This window comes from Agelaius phoeniceus, chromosome 9 (assembly GCF_051311805.1).
Source record: "Agelaius phoeniceus isolate bAgePho1 chromosome 9, bAgePho1.hap1, whole genome shotgun sequence".
Classification (NCBI taxonomy): domain Eukaryota; kingdom Metazoa; phylum Chordata; class Aves; order Passeriformes; family Icteridae; genus Agelaius; species Agelaius phoeniceus.
Window position 1 is genome coordinate 8,167,026 of NC_135273.1, and position 19,830 is coordinate 8,186,855.

General features: G+C 48.6%; 1 protein-coding gene across 6 annotated transcripts in view; it reads left to right on the forward strand.

Moving 5' to 3' along the window:
- Positions 1–19,830, forward strand: part of AFAP1L2 (actin filament associated protein 1 like 2) — a 67,007-nt gene that overhangs the window by 12,985 nt on the left and 34,192 nt on the right. For 4 of the 6 annotated variants that reach the window (XM_077182848.1, XM_077182849.1, XM_077182852.1 and 1 more), the window contains exon 1: positions 12,448–12,467. The exons of 1 other annotated variant lie outside the window; for it this stretch is intronic. Coding sequence is in view for 1 of the 5 variants with exons in the window: in XM_077182850.1 (XP_077038965.1) it covers positions 12,428–12,467 (40 nt within the window). In the remaining 4 variants the exon portion in view is untranslated. Of the gene's footprint in view, positions 1–12,372; positions 12,468–19,830 lie in introns of those variants that run through there. One more of the 6 variants, XM_077182850.1, reaches the window with a different exon arrangement.

Genomic DNA, 19,830 nt, shown 5'->3' on the forward strand with positions numbered 1-19,830 from the left:
TTGATTTTCACAAGGTTCTTATTCTGCTGGCTTGACTTGACAGCCTGGGCAGTGATGGGAGCAGGGTGCTGGGGCAGGGAGCCAGTCTGTTGGGTAGCAGAGCTCTGTCAAGTGGGCTCACTTGGGATGCTGAAGATGTGCAGGTGCTTCAGTGATGCCTGGGAGCAGGACTCACCTGGCCTGTCTTGTAGCCCTGGTCACAGAATTTGTTACAAAATAGGAGTCTGATTAGGTGGCCCAAGCTGTGCAGGTTTGGAGGTGACATATCTCCTCCTAGAGAGAGAAAAGATCCTTTAGGTCATCTAGTTCATCCCATGGTCTGGAGAGTGTGCATCTTCTGATGGTCTCCCCATTTGAATGCAAAATATTCCCAGTGAGGTCACTTGCTTCAGTACTTCTAAGGATTATTCCATGGTCTGGAAGGTCCTGTTACCCTTATGGGTGTGATGTGTAAGGGCATCAGATTACTCAGATTGGATGTATATAATGGGAGAATCAGATAATTTCCTTGCTTGGCAAGGCAAACAAAAAGCCATTTTCACTGATGCCAGAGAGCAGCCAGTGCTGTGATGTGAGAGCTGGAGACAGAGTGTCTGTATCAGGAGGTGTGCTGAGGATGCAGCTACCCACGTTCCCTGCTGTCCCCAAATCAGAGCTGTCCTGGCTCTGGGTCAGAGCCACCTGCCCTCAGCAGGCTGTGGCTGTCCCACTGCAGTGTCAGAGTGCAGCTTGTCAATTTGCTGTGAGAGTGAGAGCAGAGGCTGTGCTTGGAGAGGGCTCAAGGCTTGAAGGCAGAAAGTGTTGAGAGCGTGGCTGGAGGGCAGCAAGGTCTGGCCAGGCGCTGGCTGAGCTCAGGCAGGCACCAAGGACAGGAGGGCTCCCTGCAGCTCCTGGGCAGCCCCAGCAGCCTCTGGCAGGGTGAGCAGCTGGGAATGACCTCTGGCAGGTGTGGAACAGAAGGACTGTGCTCCTTCCTCGAGGAGAAGGGAGCAGGGCCACAGGTGCTCTCATGCTGGGCTGTGTGGGAGGGAGGTGGCACCTGCTGCCCATCCTGCACTGGAGAGGGCTGAGAGCTCCCAGATGTCATCACATCCTTCTCTTCCTCTCCAGCTTCCCTTTGCACATACCATTATGATGATTTGTGTTGCTGATACATTTCCAGGAACTAACACCCATTTTCAAAGGCCTGCAGAGGCAGAAGGAGTTCCTTTCTATGAAGGAGCAGATGGTTAATTTTATATTTAAAAAGCCTTACTGTGGGCAGTGGCTCTCCTGCCACAGAAAAGGCTTTTTCAACCCAGGGATCCTTCCTTTAGATTATATCTTTTCCCTGAATTCAAGCCTTTCCAATTGAATGGTTTAAAATGTCTTTTTGATGTTCCCTTGTTCCAGTTTACTTCTGTCCTGAGTGCATAGAGCTGCCTTTGCTATAAAAGAAGATTGTGAAAATTAATGGCTTTACCCAGTGGCATTGCATGAATGTTAAAGGAAAAATGTTTTCTTGTGAGTAGCACTGGAAATGTATAAGTTCTCAGAGAGACTGGAAATGTGGGCTCCAGTCCTCCAGGAAATGAGCTGAGCCAGAGGTGTTACTGGGTGTTTTCTGAGTGGATAGTTTTACAGATTCCTCCCTGTTGGGTGGGACACATGCAGTGAGAATTTTCATCTGCAGCCATAAAACTGTAACCTTTACAATCACCTGGGGTTTTTGGACAACACTTAGATCTCATAAAATCAATGTTTATGAATTATAAATAACAGTAAATGTACCTAAGGACCTGGGTGCCATGATGGGTATTAGCTGCTCTTAATGTATGTAACAGAATGGAACTTCACTCCACAATTGGGGGCAATCCTTTGAGCTCTAGGGATGTCCATACTGTATGGAGGTCTCTTAGATGGAAGGAAATTGATGTGATAAACGTATCAGGAAACAAAAAACCCAAAAAAATCTGTAGAACTTTCTGCTTGCAGCAAAGGCCATACTTTTTAAGCATAGGACAAAGAGATAATAAATTATAAATTCAGCAGGGAACAAGGAAGTCATGTAGCAACTGCAAAAGATCCAAACATATGGAAAATTCAATTCTGTGGAGAATTAAGTCACTATTATGTAATCAGGATCAATGGAAATGAGCTGATGTCAGTATTGGACTGGCTTAATGCATGGGTGGAAAATTGTGTTGTCCCAGTGAAGCCTGCTAATAGGAGTGGAAACTCCATGTATGTGGCATGCCCATTAGCTGTTGGGTTTTTTACCTAGGAGGGGCCTGATCCAAGCCCAGCAGAAGTAAATAAGCTTTCCAATAACCTGAAACCCATTTAGGGTATGAAGATAGAAGATCTGTATGAGGTGGCAAACAGTGAGAGCCTGGGATGCACATGTACCTCATACTGGTTGTCAGGGTGAAACTTCCCTCTTTTTTTTTTATGCATCTGTAGGAACCTTTTGCACTGCAGGTTAGCTGTGTGTCCCTCCAGGCTGGGCCACAGTGGCCTGACAGCCTTGGAAAGGCCCTGCCCAGGTAGGGGCCCAAACCCCCAGCTGGACTGGCAGGGGGAGAGAGGGGTGTCCCTTGTGCCCAGGGCTGTCACAGACACATTTTAGGAAAAATCCTTTCCTTAGGATTTTTTCTCCTGAGAAGCTGAGAGGCCTCAGGAACAAAATGTAACCAATGGTTTTCTGCTGCTGTGGAATGCAACAGGTGCATCTGGGATTGGTCTCATGTGGTTGTTTCTAATTAATGGCCAATCACAGTCAGCTGGCTCAGACTCTGTCCGAGACACAAGCCTTTGTTATCATTCTTTCTTTTCCTATTCTTAGCCAGCCTTCTGATGAAATCCTTTCTTCTATTCTTTTAGTATAGTTTTAATATAATATATATCATAAAATAATAAATCAAGCCTTCTGAAACATGGAGTCAAATCCTCATCTCTTCCCTCATCCCAAGACCCCTGTGAACACTGTCACACAGGGCAGGGGACTCCAGAAGGGTTGGACACCAATAACATTGCAAAAGTGCCCAAAGACCCTCCTGACCCTCCTGTGGCATGCCTGTGGTCCTGTGAGACACAGCATGTGGTGGGAAGGGATGCAGAGCAGAAGAGCAGCTCCTGGAGGGGGGCAGGCAGCCAAAGCACCTGGCAGGGTCCTGTGCTTGATGTTCTGTTGTGACAGGGCTTGGCAGCAGCAGCAGCAGCTGGGCTTGGAGCTTGTCCCTGAAAATAAGCCATCATTAGCCTGGCAGCTGTGCAGGGAGCAGCAGAACCTGCTCCTTGGCAGGAGCGTGCTCTGGTTGGTGCCACTGGCCTGGGGAAGGAGGGGCAGCAGTGCATCCTCCTGGGTGTGCTCTGGGCAGTGTGAGGGGCTTGGCAGCACAGGAGTGCACCCTGCCACAGAGCCTCCCTCCTGGAAAAGGAGCTGTTCTTCTGTGGCCATGGGCTGTCAGGCACTTTGCTGGTGCTGAGAGTCCAGCCAAGCATCCCTGCTGCTGGTTTGAGAGCCAGGAGGGAGCCTGGGGGAGGTTCTGAGTGTGGTGGTTTTGTGGGGATTCTTTATGGTTGGTTGGGTTTCAGTGGCTTTCTTGTCTGGCTTGGTAGTGAGGATAATGGGAGGACAGAACCTGTGAGGATTTAGTGAGAAGTGCATGCTCTGGCTACCTGGGACCTGGCAGGGCTCAGGACTGCACTGGGACTCACTGAAGGTGTGTTTGAGTGATGAGCATCAGGAACAATATTAACTAGCAGAGACCTTCTGCTGGGAAGCAATGGGCTTCACAAGAGACTTTTCCCCACCTGAACTAGGTTTGATATTCTGGAGTGTTACTGTGTACAAAAACGTGCCTCTGAACCAACAGATCAGGGAAAAATTCAACTGTTAAACGTTAGTGGACGGAGCTGTCACATGAGCTGGGTGTGTGGGTGGTTTCCAATTAAGAGATGCCAGAGGTAGGGAGAATAATGAGATAAAAAGTAGTGGGAAAGTCTGACCTTGACAGTTTCCAGTCCAGTGAGAGCCTGAAGGGCAGGTTGGAGCCAGTGAGGTTCCTAACTGGGTCATCAGAGTGGGGGACCTTGAGCTGCCAAACACTGGAGAGGGGACTGCAGGACCTGCTCTGCCCTAGGCAGGCTCTGCTGCTGGTTGCTCTGTGCTGGCTCTGACTGTCAGACCACCCTCTGAGCTGATTCATCTGGCCAGCCTGATGGGGGGAAAAACACCCACAAAACACAACAAAAACCAAATCCTTTTGTTGCTGCATGTATCTTGCCCTGAATGAGAATGGATGTGGCTCATCAGCAGCTCGGGGGGAATCCACTGTAAGTGCAAGGAAGGGCTGATGCAGCATAGCCAAAGGCAGGCAGAAGGAAGAGGACAGAGTAGCACAGGGATCTCAGTAGCTCTATGGGGTCCTTGTTGGGAAGGTTTATGGGTTTATGGAAATAACCTTGATGTTTCCCAAAGTGAATTTATTGAAAAAATACAGAAGGGACAATGACACGAAGAGAGCAAACAGTTCCTTAGACATTTCTTTTGCATTTCTAGAAGGCCTGTTTATTTTAACTCAAGAAATATCCTCTGTGATAAGGAATAATCCCTCCTAAAATCACGTTAGAGAGGTGAAGGCACCCTTGGCTTTGTGAGCAAGGTTAAAGTGGTGTTGTCTGTGTCCCACCCAGCAGCTTTGCAGATTCATTGAAAGTGGCCAGTCTTTCCTGAGAAACAGCTGCTCAGAAATTTGGGAGGAAAAAATATTTTATTCCTCACATTTTGGTGGATTTGAGGCTGACCAGCTGGTTGAGAAGCCTGCCAAGGCTCCACACTGTTGTGGAAATGTACAGTAACTGGGCAGAAGTAGCTCTAAGCCCTTTTTGGACTGAGGGGTGAAAATGTCTCAATGCTGGAAAGCTGTTGAATGTCTTTTTCACTGTAGAAATAAATCAGGAGGGAATTGTGCTGCCTTTGCCAACAAACTCATTTTGGGGAATTCACTGTCCCTGTTTGCACAGGACCTCTCATGCTCTGCTCGTTGCTAGAGCTGTCTGAGCCCTCCAAAGCCCTCATGATGTTAATGTCTGTGTTTGAAACACAATTTTCAACCTGAAAAACTGCTTCTTAAATTACACTTTTTAACTGATTGTACACATATTCTGTGATATTTCCATCTGAGAAACAAATTATCAGAATATTGATGAAATTTTCTCACTGACTTCAAGGAAACTAGGCCCTAGATCTGTCAGTCTGGGTTAAACCAGGAAAGACAAACAGAAGATCTCTGTCAAAATGACTTTGTGCTAGCAAATGCAATTTCTGTGTTTCCCTGAGTAAACTATTCTGGTTTGCTTTTTTTCAGCTCTCTTCCTACCCACAACACGGAGAAAAGTTCATATGAAGTATTTTGACTGCTGTAAAGCAAAGATTTTGTTAGCTGTAAATAGAAAAGAAATAGTGTTCCCCAGTCTTAAAGCCTGTCTCTGAATGGAAAACTGGATATTTCCTGGCTTGGGATGCAGTGGGGGTACTCAGCTGTGAGGAAGGTCTTGTCCAGCCCAGTGTGCCCAGACTGGGATATTATGGTCCAAGGGGGTGGGCTGTGGATGGGTGGGCTAGCAGATAGGTAAAGAACTGGCTAAATTTTGGGGCTGAAGAAGAAAAAAGATTATGGTTTGTGTTCTAGCTGAACTCCTGCCTTTGGGGTGTGTGGAAGGGGCCCTTGCCTGGGGGAATGGTTGGAGGCCATGGGAGCTGTGTTGAGCCATTTTGTGAGTCCTGAGTGCACATCAGGGCAGAAAGTCCAAGGCTGCTCTTGCTTGTCACCAGGAGCTGCTCGTGTGTGGCTCTCACAGGGGGATAAAGATTTTAGTGGGGGCTGTCAGTGTAGCAAGAGCTCTCCAAGCTGACTTCCTTCCTCTGGGTGGAATAGATCAGTCAGCCTGTAGCAGCCCTGTCCATCGGTGAGACTCAGATCAAGGCCTCTTTAATGTGGAGTGAATTGTTCTCTTGGGATGGAGCTCAGGCAAGAGGCCAAGAGCCCAAGGCTTTAACAAAGAAGCATCAACCTGTTTGTATGATTTTTGTATACACTATACAAATCTTCTGAACAAGATGTTCTTCTAACCCCATGAAAAGGAAGGCCAAGAGAGAAAGTCTGATGCATTAGTGGGAGGCATTCAAATGCTGCCAGAATGGTGTGATGTAACTTGACCCAGTGCCAGTGTTTCTGCTGTAAACTGAATGCAGGTGAATGCTGATTAAAATGAGCCTTCACAGTATCTATCTACTGCATCTGTTGTTTGGTTTAAGGCAGCATCTAGAAATACAGGTGAGGGAACCAGATTCTGTCTGTCTGATGATATATGGATATTCTTATCTCTGTATTTTCATCCTGAAACAGAAATACAAACAACCCACAGACACACAATGTTGCTCACTCTAAATAACCCCAAACACACCTTACTACTTATGTCTGGGTTGTGATGAGTAGACAGCTTGGGAAAATGTTTGCTTTATTTATTGCACCTTCTCATGTCACAGTCCTTGATGTGTGTAAAACTCTAACAACAAGCTTGGTAAACGAAGAGAGAGCAGTGGGTGTTTATTGACTTTATTTCAACACTCTCTTGTAACATCCTCCTAGGCAGACTGGTGAAGTACAGGCCCAAGAAGTGGATGGGGAGGTGAGGCAAAAACTGCCTGATTTGCCATGCTCAGTGGGTTGTGAATGGAGACACAAAATCCAGCTGGAAGCCAGTCACTGCTCCACCTGCATTAATGGCCTGGTTGAAGGGGCAGTTTTGTGGATAACACCAGGAACAGGGCTGATGGTTGTGCTGCTGTTAGGAAGGGCCTCACCAGCCTGATGGAATGAGCCAACAGAGATCTCCTGAAGTTCCAGAAAGAAGGACAAAGTCCTGCCCTGGAGGAGGGATAACCCCAGGGATCACATGCTGGGCCAGCCAGCTGAAATGCACCTCTGCAAAAGCCTCTTGGGGGACACCAAGATGAACAGGAGGCAGCAGTGTGCCCTGATGGCAGCAGGCCAGCAGCCCCAGGGAGCATGCATTAATCTGGGAGCACACATTAGCCCAGTCCTAACACATGCTGGTGTTTGATGCACCCTCGGTAACAGAGGAGGAGTTTTTAAACAAATTTGGCACAAGCCATCCTACAATGCTTCTGCATAGTGGCAAATCTGTGTCAGTCAAGGGAGTTTTAGCTCCTGGGAGCAGGGCCTGTGTTCCTGTAACACAGTTTGGGTTTCCCATTGAACACAGCTGCATGGATCAACAGCCATCCCATTCTGCTGAATCTGCTTTTGAAACACTCCAGGTATCTGTGAGTTTGTGGCTTTAAAGCTATTCTACAGATGAAAATCTTGAGTGTTGACAGTGTGCTGTCAGGGTTGGAAGATGAGGCTTTTCTGTGCTAATGGATTTACTGCCTCCCTGATTTTCTCAAAGCACTGCTAAATGTGTCACACAGAAAGGTGGTTTGTTAGCAGTTCTGCTTGGCTGGGGGAAAATCACTCTATTTATTTATTTGGTTGGTTCAGCATGAAGTCTTTCTTGGCAGGTCAGCCCCTTCCCAGGCCCTCCCAAGCTGCTGTTTTCCATTCCTGTGCTGTGAAGGAAGGTGAGCTCCCACCCCTGGTGATGTGGGCAGAGCTGGTGGCCAGGTCAGCTCCAGCCCAGCCAAGCACAGCCTTTGCCATGTCCATCCTCCTTGGCTGCCCCCTGCTTTTGTGGGTCTGGAAGTGTCCCTGGGATGCTCCTCACCAGAGTATCTGGCACATCAGGTCTCCTGCACACCCTGGAGTTCAGCTGGGAAGGAAGGAAGGAAGGAAGGGAACATCTGTTACTCCTTAAGTGTGACCACTGTCAAGGTTTCCACCCCTCCAGCAAAGCAGATCTTAGCCAAGGACCTGGTAATCTGATTTTTTTCAGGAGGAGAGGGAAAGTAAATCTTCAGGATGATTCTTTTTTTTTAACTGACTAGATTAGTTTTGTTTTAAATTGCAGTATATTGAGTCAGTGTCTTTGACACCCACAGTTTCCACTGTGTTGCTGGAAAGCTGCTGAAGGGCCTGGCCAGAGAGGGCCCACACGTCTGCTGTGGCTCTGTGCACCTTGCATGGGCCTTGTGGAGGATGGTCTGTGCTCAGCTTCACTTCTCCAGCTGGAGCATTCCTGCTGGAGGGGGTGAGTGTGCCCAGCAAAACAATGACATTGTTTTCACATGGTGCAAGCCCCTCCCTGCACCTTCCCCTGCAGCACTGCCCGTGTCCTGGCTGTAAATCTGGGGGGAAGCAGGGCTGATTCATCTGGCACTGGGCGTGTTTATAACTCAGGAGGGCTGCAGCTCTGCAGGGCCCACGAGGAGAGGCCAGCACTGGGAAGAGCTTGGCCAGCCATGGTGGGTTCCCCACACCCTGTGCCTGTCCTCAGGCTCTGGTACTGACCCACATCAGCAGGCTCTGGCTGTGAGGTGATGGCAGGAGCTGGCTCCAGGAAACCATCAATGAGCCATCAAACTGCTGGGGCTAATGTGCTTCCTTTTCTTTGCAAAACCTCACACATGAGCTCGGGGCAGAACCAGAAGCATGGAAAAAGGCTTGCAGAGGGGAAGAGCTTTGAAGATTTGTGATGCCCACAGCTGAGCTGGCTGGTTGCACTCACCCTGCAGCACCCAAGGTGCTGGTGGGGGGTGCCTGTGCAGTTCTGGCCCTTCTGGCTGGTTCTTGCCTTGGCTCCAGCCTGCACAAGGTGGCTCTGATCTCATTGCATAAGGGTAAGCAAGAGGGAGCACCAGGGCTGCTCCTCGGGGCGCTTTGGAGTGGAGTAGCCTGTGCTGTGGCACAGGGGGGCTGAGCCCAGCCTGGTTCTGTGCTCAGGCTTAAGTGGTTGTTTTTCAGCCTCCTCACATTCCCTTCTATCCCCTTAACAACAAAATCAGAGCAGGGAGGTTTGCTTTATTGTGCTGGATCTCTCCTTCCTCCACCTGCTGTGGCAGCTGATCTCCTCTTAATGAGCAAAGTTGCCTGGGGATGCCATTTACCCAGGGGAGGCAGTTCTCCCTGCACAGTTGGATTGATTTTTTTTTTATTTTTTTTTTTTATTTTTTTTTTTTTGTGCAAACTGCATGTCCAGCCTTGCTTGAGGGTGCTGTTAATTCTGTCCATGCTTTCTGTGGAAAAGCTGGTTTTCAACAGAAGGACTGTGTCTGCAAATCTTCCCCCTTCCTGGAAGGAGCAGGGTGAAATGATGCTGATACTGTGTGATGGAGAAGTAGAGACAGTGGAGGGGAGGGATTGCTCCTTCCCTCTCCATTTATCCCCCACACACTATGAGAACAGGGAGTTTGCTGCTGGAACAGATGGGCAGGAAATGGGAGGTGAATAAAGGAAAGGGCTCCTTCACGTGCTGTGAGTGTGACTGTGGCATGTGCTGCTCAGGCCAAAGGATCCCTGCTGTTAACAAGGGCTGCCTCAATGGATGTCACTAAATCTGCCTGAGCTCAAAGCAGCCAGTCTGCACCATGCCTTGTGACTGGGCAAAATCAACCTGCACACTGTGCTGTGACCCAGAAATTTCTGTGCCAGACCCCCAAATGCAGCCCCTGTGCCCTGCTGGCTGTTTCACAGGTGCTGCCTGTGAATCCACTCTGCTGTGGAGCACCAGGTTTGATTGATTCAGGCTTGCTGGCCCAATGGTTTCCACCAGTGCTGCATTTCTCTGGCTTCTCAGGGTCCTGGTTGGGGATTTGAGTCCAGGGGATTTCTGTTTGTTTGTTTAAGAATGTTTTATTCATTTATTCCTAATCACATACAGTTCTCATCATTGCTTAGGCCATGGCTTTCAGCTATCTTGAAATGAAAAGAAAATACATGTTTGTCTTCCAGCACCTTGGGAGCCAAGGGAAGCCTTAACCAGAGCCAAGCTGTAACGTGGCAGTACAAACACTAATATCTGATGTTCCCCCAGATTTGTAATTAAAAGCTGATGATTTTCCCAAGTTTACCGGAAGGACATCAGCCTACAGGACCCACTTGTCTGGCTGCCATAACACTGAACCTATTCCTATGGCAACAAGCTAATTGCTGTTGGGGTTTGTGCTGATTTTAGCCCTTTTTTAGGTGTGTTTTTAGGTTTTTTTAATGAGTGCTGCTGCCCATCTCCCTTCCTCTTGATGCAGCAGGATCTCAGCACAGTTGCTGGGCACCGCAGCATCGTCCCTGCAGGCAGTGCCAGGCACTCTGCAGAGATGTCCTGAGAAAGCAGCCCTGTTCCCAGGGCTCCTGATACCATCCTGGAGATGAACAGGGCCATTGCAGCTCCAGTGGCTTCTGCAGGGGCCTGGTGGTGCCTCTGGGTGGTTTTTCTCAGAGTATTTTTGTCACAGGAATGCACCCCCTGACCCACTGCTCCAGTGCTGCCTGGGAGAGCAGAGTGCCGGGAGGGGGCCAGCCCTGCTCCAGCTGGGAGTGCCCAAACTGCTCCTATTCTGGGACTGGCTGGGTGTTCCCAGGTCCCCTGGGTCCGTGCTGAGTTTGCCTTTGTTAGTGCTGCTTGGACAATAACGAAGACCTGGAAACCAGCTGTGATTTATGATCTTTTTGTTAGGTAAGCAGGAGACAAATTTCAAAGCAAGAGACTCTCCCCTTTTTGCAGAAGGGATGCTGTTTGAATGGCAGGTGTGCAAGATGGGCTGTGTTGTTGCAAGTACCAGCTGGTTTTGTCACCTGGCACCTGGTTGGTGCTCCTAATCCACGCTTTGTATAGCAAGGGAATGAAGAGATATTTTTGTCCTATTGAAAATTTGGATCCTGCTTCCTGCCTGTACTGGAAGGTGAAATATGCTAGGAATGAGCTCTGTGTACATCTCAGGAGCTCCTCTCCTCTCTGTAGCTGGGTGGATGCTTTGGGAGGTTTTAAACTGACTAAGCACAGGCATGCTCCTGCCTGCTCTGCTGCTGAGACATCCCTCCCCCAGCCTGAGCATGGGCTCAGAACCTACCACAGCCTTGCTTCAGAGTGAATTCAAGGATGTGCTGTGAAGGGATGGGGGTAACCATGTGCTTGACATCTTTAGTTGGACCAGGGCCATCAGTAAGTCAATCACACCCATGCTTGTACAGGTCTGCCCTTCTGAGTTGCCAGAAGATGGATTGTTAGTGATGGATTAGGGGAAGTAGATGAGTTGAACACAGCCTTAACATCACCTTCCCACTGTACTTGGTACATGCAGGGAATAGAGGACTTTGCTTCAAGTTATGTCCAAGTCCCTGCTGGGCAGGGATAGCCATGGGAATTGTCCCCTTGAGGCTTCTAACTCCATCTCCTCCTCTTGCTGAAAGCCTCATTTCTTGCTGAAATGAGAATCCAGGCTCCTCATTTCCCACTTCTCGTGGCATCCTGAAAAGTTTTAGTCCAGCACAGCTCCCAGCTGAAGTCCTTCTGGAAACCAGATGTGTCAGCTCAGCAAGACATCCTGCCTAAATATTTCCAAAAAGAAGTTCAAGGTTGCCTTGTGATTCCTGGTTTGGGTGTTGTTTGTTTTTCAGCACTGGTTTTCAGTCTTCAGTGGCTATGTCTGGTAATTCCCAGCTACTCTGGGCTTTTTGGGCAAATGCAAAGGCCATAAACTCAGTCTGCTAGTGCAGTTAACAGGAGCTGTGAGGGCTTTGTAGCACCCCTCTGGGATGGAGTCACTGGAGCTGCCCTCATGAATCTCACCCAGGGGAGCTCTACTGGCATGAAGAAGTCTGATCCTGGTATTTATTCTCTCACACAACAAGTAGATTTTTCTGCATCCTGGCCCATCAGGACAGTGATGGTTTGGGGTTTTTTGTGTATTTTTTCTTACTGAAGGTGCACAGAAGTATTTTTTCATGAAAGTTCCTCAGGTCCTGGCTGGTATTTCTGATCAAAACCAGCCTTTGTGGTGATGGTAGTGTCCAGGAAACTCAGGTCCCCTGGCCTGAGCCTCAGAGGTCACTGAGTTTTGCAGGGACTCCTACCCCTAGGAGCACCAGCAGCATGTGTAATGTATGTATAGGGAATGACTTAAATGGGAGGAAATGGGAGAGCAGCTCCAGAGGAGCTGGTGTTAGTGTGCAGAGGAGCTGCCTGTGGTGCTGCCCAGTGTGAGCTTGGTTTTGGTCCTCAGTCCCTCCCACCCTTGAGGAGGGCTCCACTAGCCTGGTGAGGTTTATGGTTCAAAACAAACAGAATCCCAGAGTTTGGGCTTCCCATTGAATGTGGAGCGGTTTGCGGTTTCCTGTTTCAATAAAGTGCAGCTTGCATTTGTTTTGCTTTCATCTTGGTTTTTCTCTGGTGTTTTGGAATCCCCAGAGCTGGACATCTGCATCTAATGTGAGCTGGGAAATTTCTGTACTGTCCATCTGTGCCTGCATGAACCTGGAGTTTCCATATGGAGGAGTATCCTTCTCTGGGCTTACATTCAAACTCTGGTAAGCTTCAGTGGGGCTGCACAGATCTCTGTGAGATGAGGGTACAGCTCCAGTGATATCTGTGGTGGCTGCCCAGCACTACAGCAGTGCTCCTGTGTCCTCCAGGCATTTCTGTGTTCTCAAAGGAATGTTCCTTTCATATTCTAAACACAACCTTCCAACTCCCATGCAAGTGCAAGAGGCCAGGAAGACCAGCTCAGCCCATTCAGCTGACACCCAAATCCTGGCACTGACTACACAGGAGAGCAGGGGGAGCTGGGTGTCCAGCTGCCTTTGATTCATGGCTCAAACACCCATGTGGCTGCCTCTGTATGGGCCAGGCTCATGGGACCATTGGTACCTCCTGGAGCAAGTGTTGAACTGGTGTCTTCGCTTCCACAGCAAGAAGCTTTGCCAGGCTGCTGCTGTGTCCCAAAGTGTGGCACCCTTTGTAGACCTTCTTGTGAGGAGTAGCTGCATTTGTACAAAGATCATTCTTTTTCCCTCAAAACTGAGTCAGGAGCTTGGGAAAGAAAGTCCCCATGAAACCTGTGGGCATAAGTGACATCATAGGGTGAAAACTTTTATTCTGTTGCGATTATGGTTGCACCCACAAGCCTGAGGCAGATGGAATCCAACACAGCTTGAACTAAATACATAAAGAACATTTGAATGCCGAGACAATTTTCAGTAAATACTTTGTGTTGTGACATCCTGTGAGCTTCCTCAGAGTGTTACTGGAAGCCTGTTTATGCCTGCCAAACTCCCAGCAATCTTTTTTCCTTGCCCTCTTGACAGATGAGCAATTGGAGAGCCTCAGCTGCAGTGACCCACCGAGCTGGGAATGGGGTGGTTGGGCTGTGCCAGGTGTGCTGCTGGAGCTCATTCCTCCAGCCTGACTCACCATCTCTCACCTGCACCTGGGCACACAACAGGGCTCTGCCTGATTTGGGAGAGACGGTGACTCATTTCAGTTGTCTCTGTCACTGTTTGAATATGAGCTGTTGAGTCTCTACTGTAGGGAAAAAGTTCAAGGAAATGGGGAATTCACATCTTCAGGTAGAGAGCAGGTGCTGGGGAGAAAAGGCCCTGGTGGATCACCAACTTTGGCTTCACTCCAAGGCTGCACTTCTGCCCCTGGAGTTTATTGCAGACCTCTAGCTTTGGCCTTTGCTTTCCCAGAAGTGTTGAGACCTCCTGGTGGAAGGGGCTAAATGCTGAGTTTGTTGTGAGCTGCTTCAGCTTTTTGGGGAAAACCAGAACAGACATTTCTGTTGTGTTTCAGCCTTGCATTTGTTTGAATCACCAGTTCAAAGATCGCATAGCAGGGATCTGAAAGCAGCAGAAATTCAGCAATGGTCCTCGGTGACTAGAAACCACTGAGTTCTGTGTGCAGTTTGATCTCTGGCTAACATCACACCTCTCCAGTTGGAGCTGTGCTCCTGACCTGGCAGGTCACTCACCAGCAGAGCAGACAGCAGTGCTCACCAACCCTGCAAGCCTTTGAAGCCTTTGCTTAAAAAGAAAAAAGAAAAAAAAAATCCAACCCTGTGATGAAGGAAGATAAACTGTGCTGTATACAAAACGCCTTGTCTAAGAAATGTCTTATCTCTGAGGGGTTTGCAGTCTGCAGAAACCCTCTCCCCTTTGGGAATGATGAAAGCAAGACAGCCATTAATAAGCTGAGAAGAGAAACGGGAGCAGGAGGCACCTAGCTTTTGATGGTGGCATCTTTCGCATGTTTTCAACAACTGCAAGGGTTTTTTGTAAAAATGTTTTGAGACAGAGGTATTCATGAAACTGCATTTCTAATGTGGGCTAGAGGGAGCTGGGAAAGCAAAAGAAACTTTTTTGGCAGCAGTTCATCTTTCTTAGCCTAGTGTACTCATCCAATCTTTGTCCCTTTTAAATTCTAATTACTTCCTCAGGCACCACAAACACTCTGGCCTTGTCACTTATCCTTTTGAAGTTTGCTTCTCATAATGCAGCCTCTTCTGAAGCTCTCATGCTGTCGGTCAGCTAACTAGTCCAAAACATTCCACTGCTTCAAAATCACTTAATTCTTTTCCAAGCACAAAGAACTGCTTTCCTGTTGCTGCCTGCTGACTCATGTGAGGAAGGCAGAGTGCCTTGTGGCAGCCAGGAGAGCAAGTTCCTGCAGGCACCTCACACAGGGCAGGAAAGCTGCAAAGTGTGATGGCCGAGGTGCAAGCAGAGGTCTGGGGGCAGAGAGGTGAGTTAGGGGAGGAAATACATCTTGGTGGAACCAGTCTGAGCATCAGTGAGTGCTGAGTGCATCTCTGCCAAGGCTCTGATATCAGCCCCATTGCTGGAGTCATGTGCTTTGGCCTAAGAGGCTGCCTGTGATGAAGGGCAAGTGAAGAAAGTGGACTTTTACAAAATCTCTGGAATATTTAATGCACAGGAGCCTTTTCAGGTTTGCAGGACGAGCCAAGCATTGCCCAAGCTGAGTGTGCAATTGATGGATTTCCTTACAGTAGCAGAGAGGCAGAGCTGCTGGGCCTGTGCTGTTCCCAGCACCTGAGCACAAAGGATGTGGGTGAATTGTGCTGGAGCACTACCTCCAAAGAGCTCTGGATAAGGATGGATAATCATGGGTAGGGAAAATGAAATGCATTATTTTGCTGCTGAAAGGATTTGTTTTCCACATCTCTGAAACAGTTTCCTGCACTCTCCTTGCCCCTCAGGAGGGGCAATTTGTAGAAGCATAAGTTGGCATGTCCCACATGGAAATTTCAGGCAGGTGTTACTCAAAATGGAGAGGAAATTTAGAGTGTACATTTCTTGGATGCCATGAGGAGGGAGTTTGATGGCCTGAGCAGCCCTTGAGAGCTTGGCAGTTCTTGTGCCTGTGTTTTTTGCCTGCAGCTTGTGCAGTGTGTGACCTGCTTAGCAGCTTGCCCAGGTGGCTGTGACAGATGTCCCTGCTGAAGGCTGAGATGGAGCTGGTCACTGCTCCCTGCCCTTTCCACCTTTCCCCCTGGCTGCCAGGCCAGGCCCTTCTCCCCTTTGGCCAGTTTGTCACACAGGTGGGTGTGGGGTGGTAGCAAACTCCTCCTGGTGTCAGTGTGAGAGAAACTGGGGCAAGTGCCTGAAAGAAACTTCTTTTGGGAGAAACAAACGATTGTCTGGTTTTCTTTGTAACCAAAGGTGAGTGATGAAGGCCCCACAACATGTAGAAGCTTTTCAGGGGAACCAAAAGAGACACATGGTAGAAATCCCAGTTGTTCTTTGAGGTGGGAGAGCTGGTGCTTTTTACCCTCTGTAGCAACATGAGTAAGGGAAGCAGCCTCCAGAGAAGATGAATTCAAATCCCTTCAGTTAAGCATCCACCACCTTGGCAGTAAGGATGAGAGGACAACTGCCCCAGGGATCCTCCTGCCCCCTCTGTTTTTTGTCTTTTTTCCCGAAACAAACAAGTTAAATCAACTGTATTGGTATTTTATCTTATAAATGCCCACACTTTTTTATTGTTTTCACTGTCTCCTGCAACAAAATATGCCTAGTCCTAGCAATGGGGAGAGTTTTCCCAGTCATTTGTCCTTCCTTTACCTGCCTGTTTCTTTCTTAGAAATGCTGGGCAGATAGCAATAAAGCAAAGGGAATTGCAACAAGCCCAAACAGAAGCAATCCTTGTGTTTCTCTTAGCCTGAGAACATTGAAAGGCTCTGTGGCTTTGCTTTTGGGGCTGGGGCTTAATCCCAGAATTGGTGGAAGGAAAGACCAAAGGTTGAGTAGAGGTTTGCAGTGGCAGCCTGGGATCTCTCCTGAGCCATGTCCAAGATGTTCTGCTCCTCTTATTCCCTGGGCCCTCAAGTTGAATGGGCAGCAGATTTCTCTGCAGGGCAGGAAGGGCTGGCTGTGCCTTTCCAGCTGGCCCTGGTGAGGATGTGCATTTCTTTATGCCTGTGAGTGCTAGAAAACTGTCTTGAGAGCAGCTCCTGCATGCAGGATGCTCCTGGTGGCCTGACCTGAGGGTGTTGGGCTGGCCAGGCTGCCCTTAGCGCTGAGCAAACAGAGAGTTCCTCAAGTTATTGCTCTCATTACAGGTTATTAACTCACTAGTGCCAGTGCTGGGCTATATTCCATTCATTTTGTGGATGGAAAGCACAGCAGTGTGGTTTGGAGGGAGGCTGGTGTGGCCTGCCCCAGCTGCAGGGAGCTGCTGCTCCCAAACCACAGCTCCACAAAGGATCCCCGGGTTCCAGGGGTGACAAAAGTGTTTATTAACATGTAATGCTGAGAAAAGAGAAATGCCAGCATGGCTAGCTTATAGCCAAGCTACAGGGATGCCTCCAAAGTGTGTTAAGAGGGGGATGAAAGAGTCAAAAGTGCATTTAGAAAAGCTCCAAGGAAGCTGAATTTGCTGGAAAGACTTGAACTCGTTCCTCAGCAGTTTCTTGTCACAAATTTTCTGCTGAGATGGTAAATGAAAATAATGATCTAACTTTTAAATCTGTGATAGGATTAGTGATACTTTTGGCATATTTATGTAATGGGTTTCAGAGGTTTAATTCAGAGTATTGTTCCCAGTCTGGATAACTGGCTCTCATTCATGTAAACAAAGTTCAAGACAGACAAAGTAGGAAAATCTTTTTTATCCCCTAAATGGTTGTTTTGCTGGTTTAAGAGCTGCCTTTCATTTCCCATGCCTCACAGTCAGGATAGGAGGGGGGAGAAGCTTTCCAACTCACATGAAAATAAAAAAGAAATGCAGATCATTGTCCTGGTTTTCCACTGCATCAGCCCCCCTGGGCTCCTGCCAGGCTCTGCTGGGGAGGGTGGCACAGGTGCCATGGGGTGGTCTTGTCCTGAGCCTCCTTTTCCTGCAGGGCATCTCTGTGAGCCTGACTTGCTGCTGCTGGAGATGAGCTCAAGCTCAGGGTGCAGATGGTAAATCAAGGTTTATTGACCAAGGCTTGCTCTTGGCAGAATTTTGGGTGCTTACCTCTGCCTTATAAGAGGTTCCCCCATGCAGTAAAGCATCCATGGGCAGGGGAGCAGGGCTGTCACCATGAGTCACACCAGGAACCCTCCATTTGGTCACTGCAGTTGTTCATCTCAGCAGGGAAATGTCTGTGGCTTCTCTGGTCTGTGCTCCATGAGTCAGATCACACCAGTGGGGCCTGCATCTGCAGGGGACAAGTGGGAGCTCATGTGTCTCCACCTGTGTTTTGGTAGGACACATTTCTGTCACATGGATGGGCCTGTGTTGGAAATTTAATGTGTGTGCAGCCATTGCAGAAATTGGGTGGCCTGGGAGAGTATTCTGAGCATCCTCTCCATGAGTGACACTTGTTTTTCTCAAGGCCACCAATGATTGTTTTTATGAGTATTGGATAAAGAAGCTCCATGGAGAAAATGTATTTGGGAGTTTCTTGGCAACAGGGATTAATAACACAGATAAAAAAATTGGTACCAGAGATTTGAATCCCATTTGAAAACCTGTTGAGTGATGAAAGTGGTGTTTGGGGTGTGAAGCAGGGCAGAGCCTCTTTCTCTGGGCATCCCTGCAGCATTAGGACAAGACTGGTGTTTCCTAACAGGGCACATGTGTCTTGTGACATTTCATGTGGTGCCCAGCTGCCTTGGTAATCCACAGCAAACAGGGGAGCTGCCTGTTCCTGGGAGGCTGCTCTGCCACCCTGGCTTAGTGAAATATCATTTTGGAGGTGTGGGAGAGGAGTAAAGGTGGTATCTCCTGAATGCCAGAGTGAGGAATGTCCCCAGGTCACCTGGCAGGTGTGCCTTGCCCTCACACCTGGGGGAGTGGTGGGTGGGAGCTGTGGCTCCCTTGGTGGCAGATGTTGGATCCCTGTTGGGAGGTGCTCCCTGAGCTGTGGTGACTCATGGCAGGAGAGGGTTTGTAGTCTGACCTCTTTGTAGAATTACTAAAGCTTGTCTTTCTATGCTCCTTAACCCTAAACTGAAGTGTAGTGAGCACTGGTTTGCTTTGAATCTTATTAGGGAGGAGTGTGAACTCTGGTCCTTAGTGATGTCTGTAGATGGGGGAATTTTGTGGGGGTGGGGAGGATTTTTTCTGGGGGGAGAATTGGTATTGGGGATTTTAGCACTTTTCTCTGCTGATAATTAAAACACCAGATTTCCAGAGGAAAAAATCTCTGGTTTGCACATTGTTCCATCAACACTGCTCAGTGACTCAGCTGCATGATCCTCCCTCTTGGAGTTTGGGCTTCCAGATTACCTTGAGGAGGATGGATAAGGACTGCATGCTGGACAAGGGATTGAGCAAGATTATTAAGAAAGAAATCTAGCAATCAATAATGATGTTGCTGTAGGCTCTGCCAGCCTACCCTGATACACTCAGGATGCTTAAAAATCCTGTTGTGCCCCTGCAGTGGTGCAATATCCTGGTGTGGTCATTCTGCTTTCCAGAGGCCCAGCCCTGGCTCTTGTGGGCAGCGTGGCTCAAAAAGCCCTTTCTGCAGAGGAAACAGCAAGGAAAGACTGGGGACTCCAGGGCTATGTGTCTGTCTTTCTCTCTGACCCCAGAGCTCTTGCTTTTGCTTTCTCAAACATAATTGCTTTCCTCTTCTGCTGTGTTCCTATTGTTCATTGGAGAAATGATGCCATTAAATCAACAGAGAATGGTGGGAAAATGCTTTGATATGAGGCCTTGGGAGGGTGTGTGTGTGTGCTTGTCCTCTCTTAAAAAAACCAGCATAACCCAATGTGTATCTGGCAGCTTCCTTCAATTTGTGTCTTGCCTGGGAGAGAGAAATCCATCCCAAAATATATTTGGCAGTTAACCTCCTTTATTTGTACTGAAGTGGCACAAACCACGGGTGTTGTTCCAGGGCTGTTGTTCACCATCCTTGTGAGAGTTAATCTCTGCAGGACCTTGCATTTCTCCCTCTCTGCTTTGGGAATGAGGTATCCAGGCTTCCTTTCTCCATGGGAAGGAGGTGCTGTGGCTGTGGGCTCAGCAGGCACTGGGGGCTGTTGTGTGCCTCTGTCCTGCTGCTGCTCTGTCATGTGCACAGGGATGGAAATGTGCTTTCCTCTGCACCGGGATGAGGCAAAGGCTGCCACAGCATTTTGACTAAAACCATGCTCCAGGAGCCTTGGCAAAGAGCTGAGGTGAGGTGCAGGGAGCACGTGGCCCCATTGATGGAGCAAAGGCTGCTCTAAGGCAGGGCAGAGCAAGGCTGTGCTGAGCTGTGGGATGCCTTCTTGCACAAGGTTCCAGCAGTGGAGCCCTGTGTGCTTGTGGCATTTGGTTGAGTGGTTTTTGTATTTCTTTTTCTTGAAGGCAGCTGTTCCATCTGATCAGCCACTTCTTGGTAGCCCCTTCCTGGGCACAGCTGTGCATGGCATTGGCCAGCAAACAGCAGATGAGCTT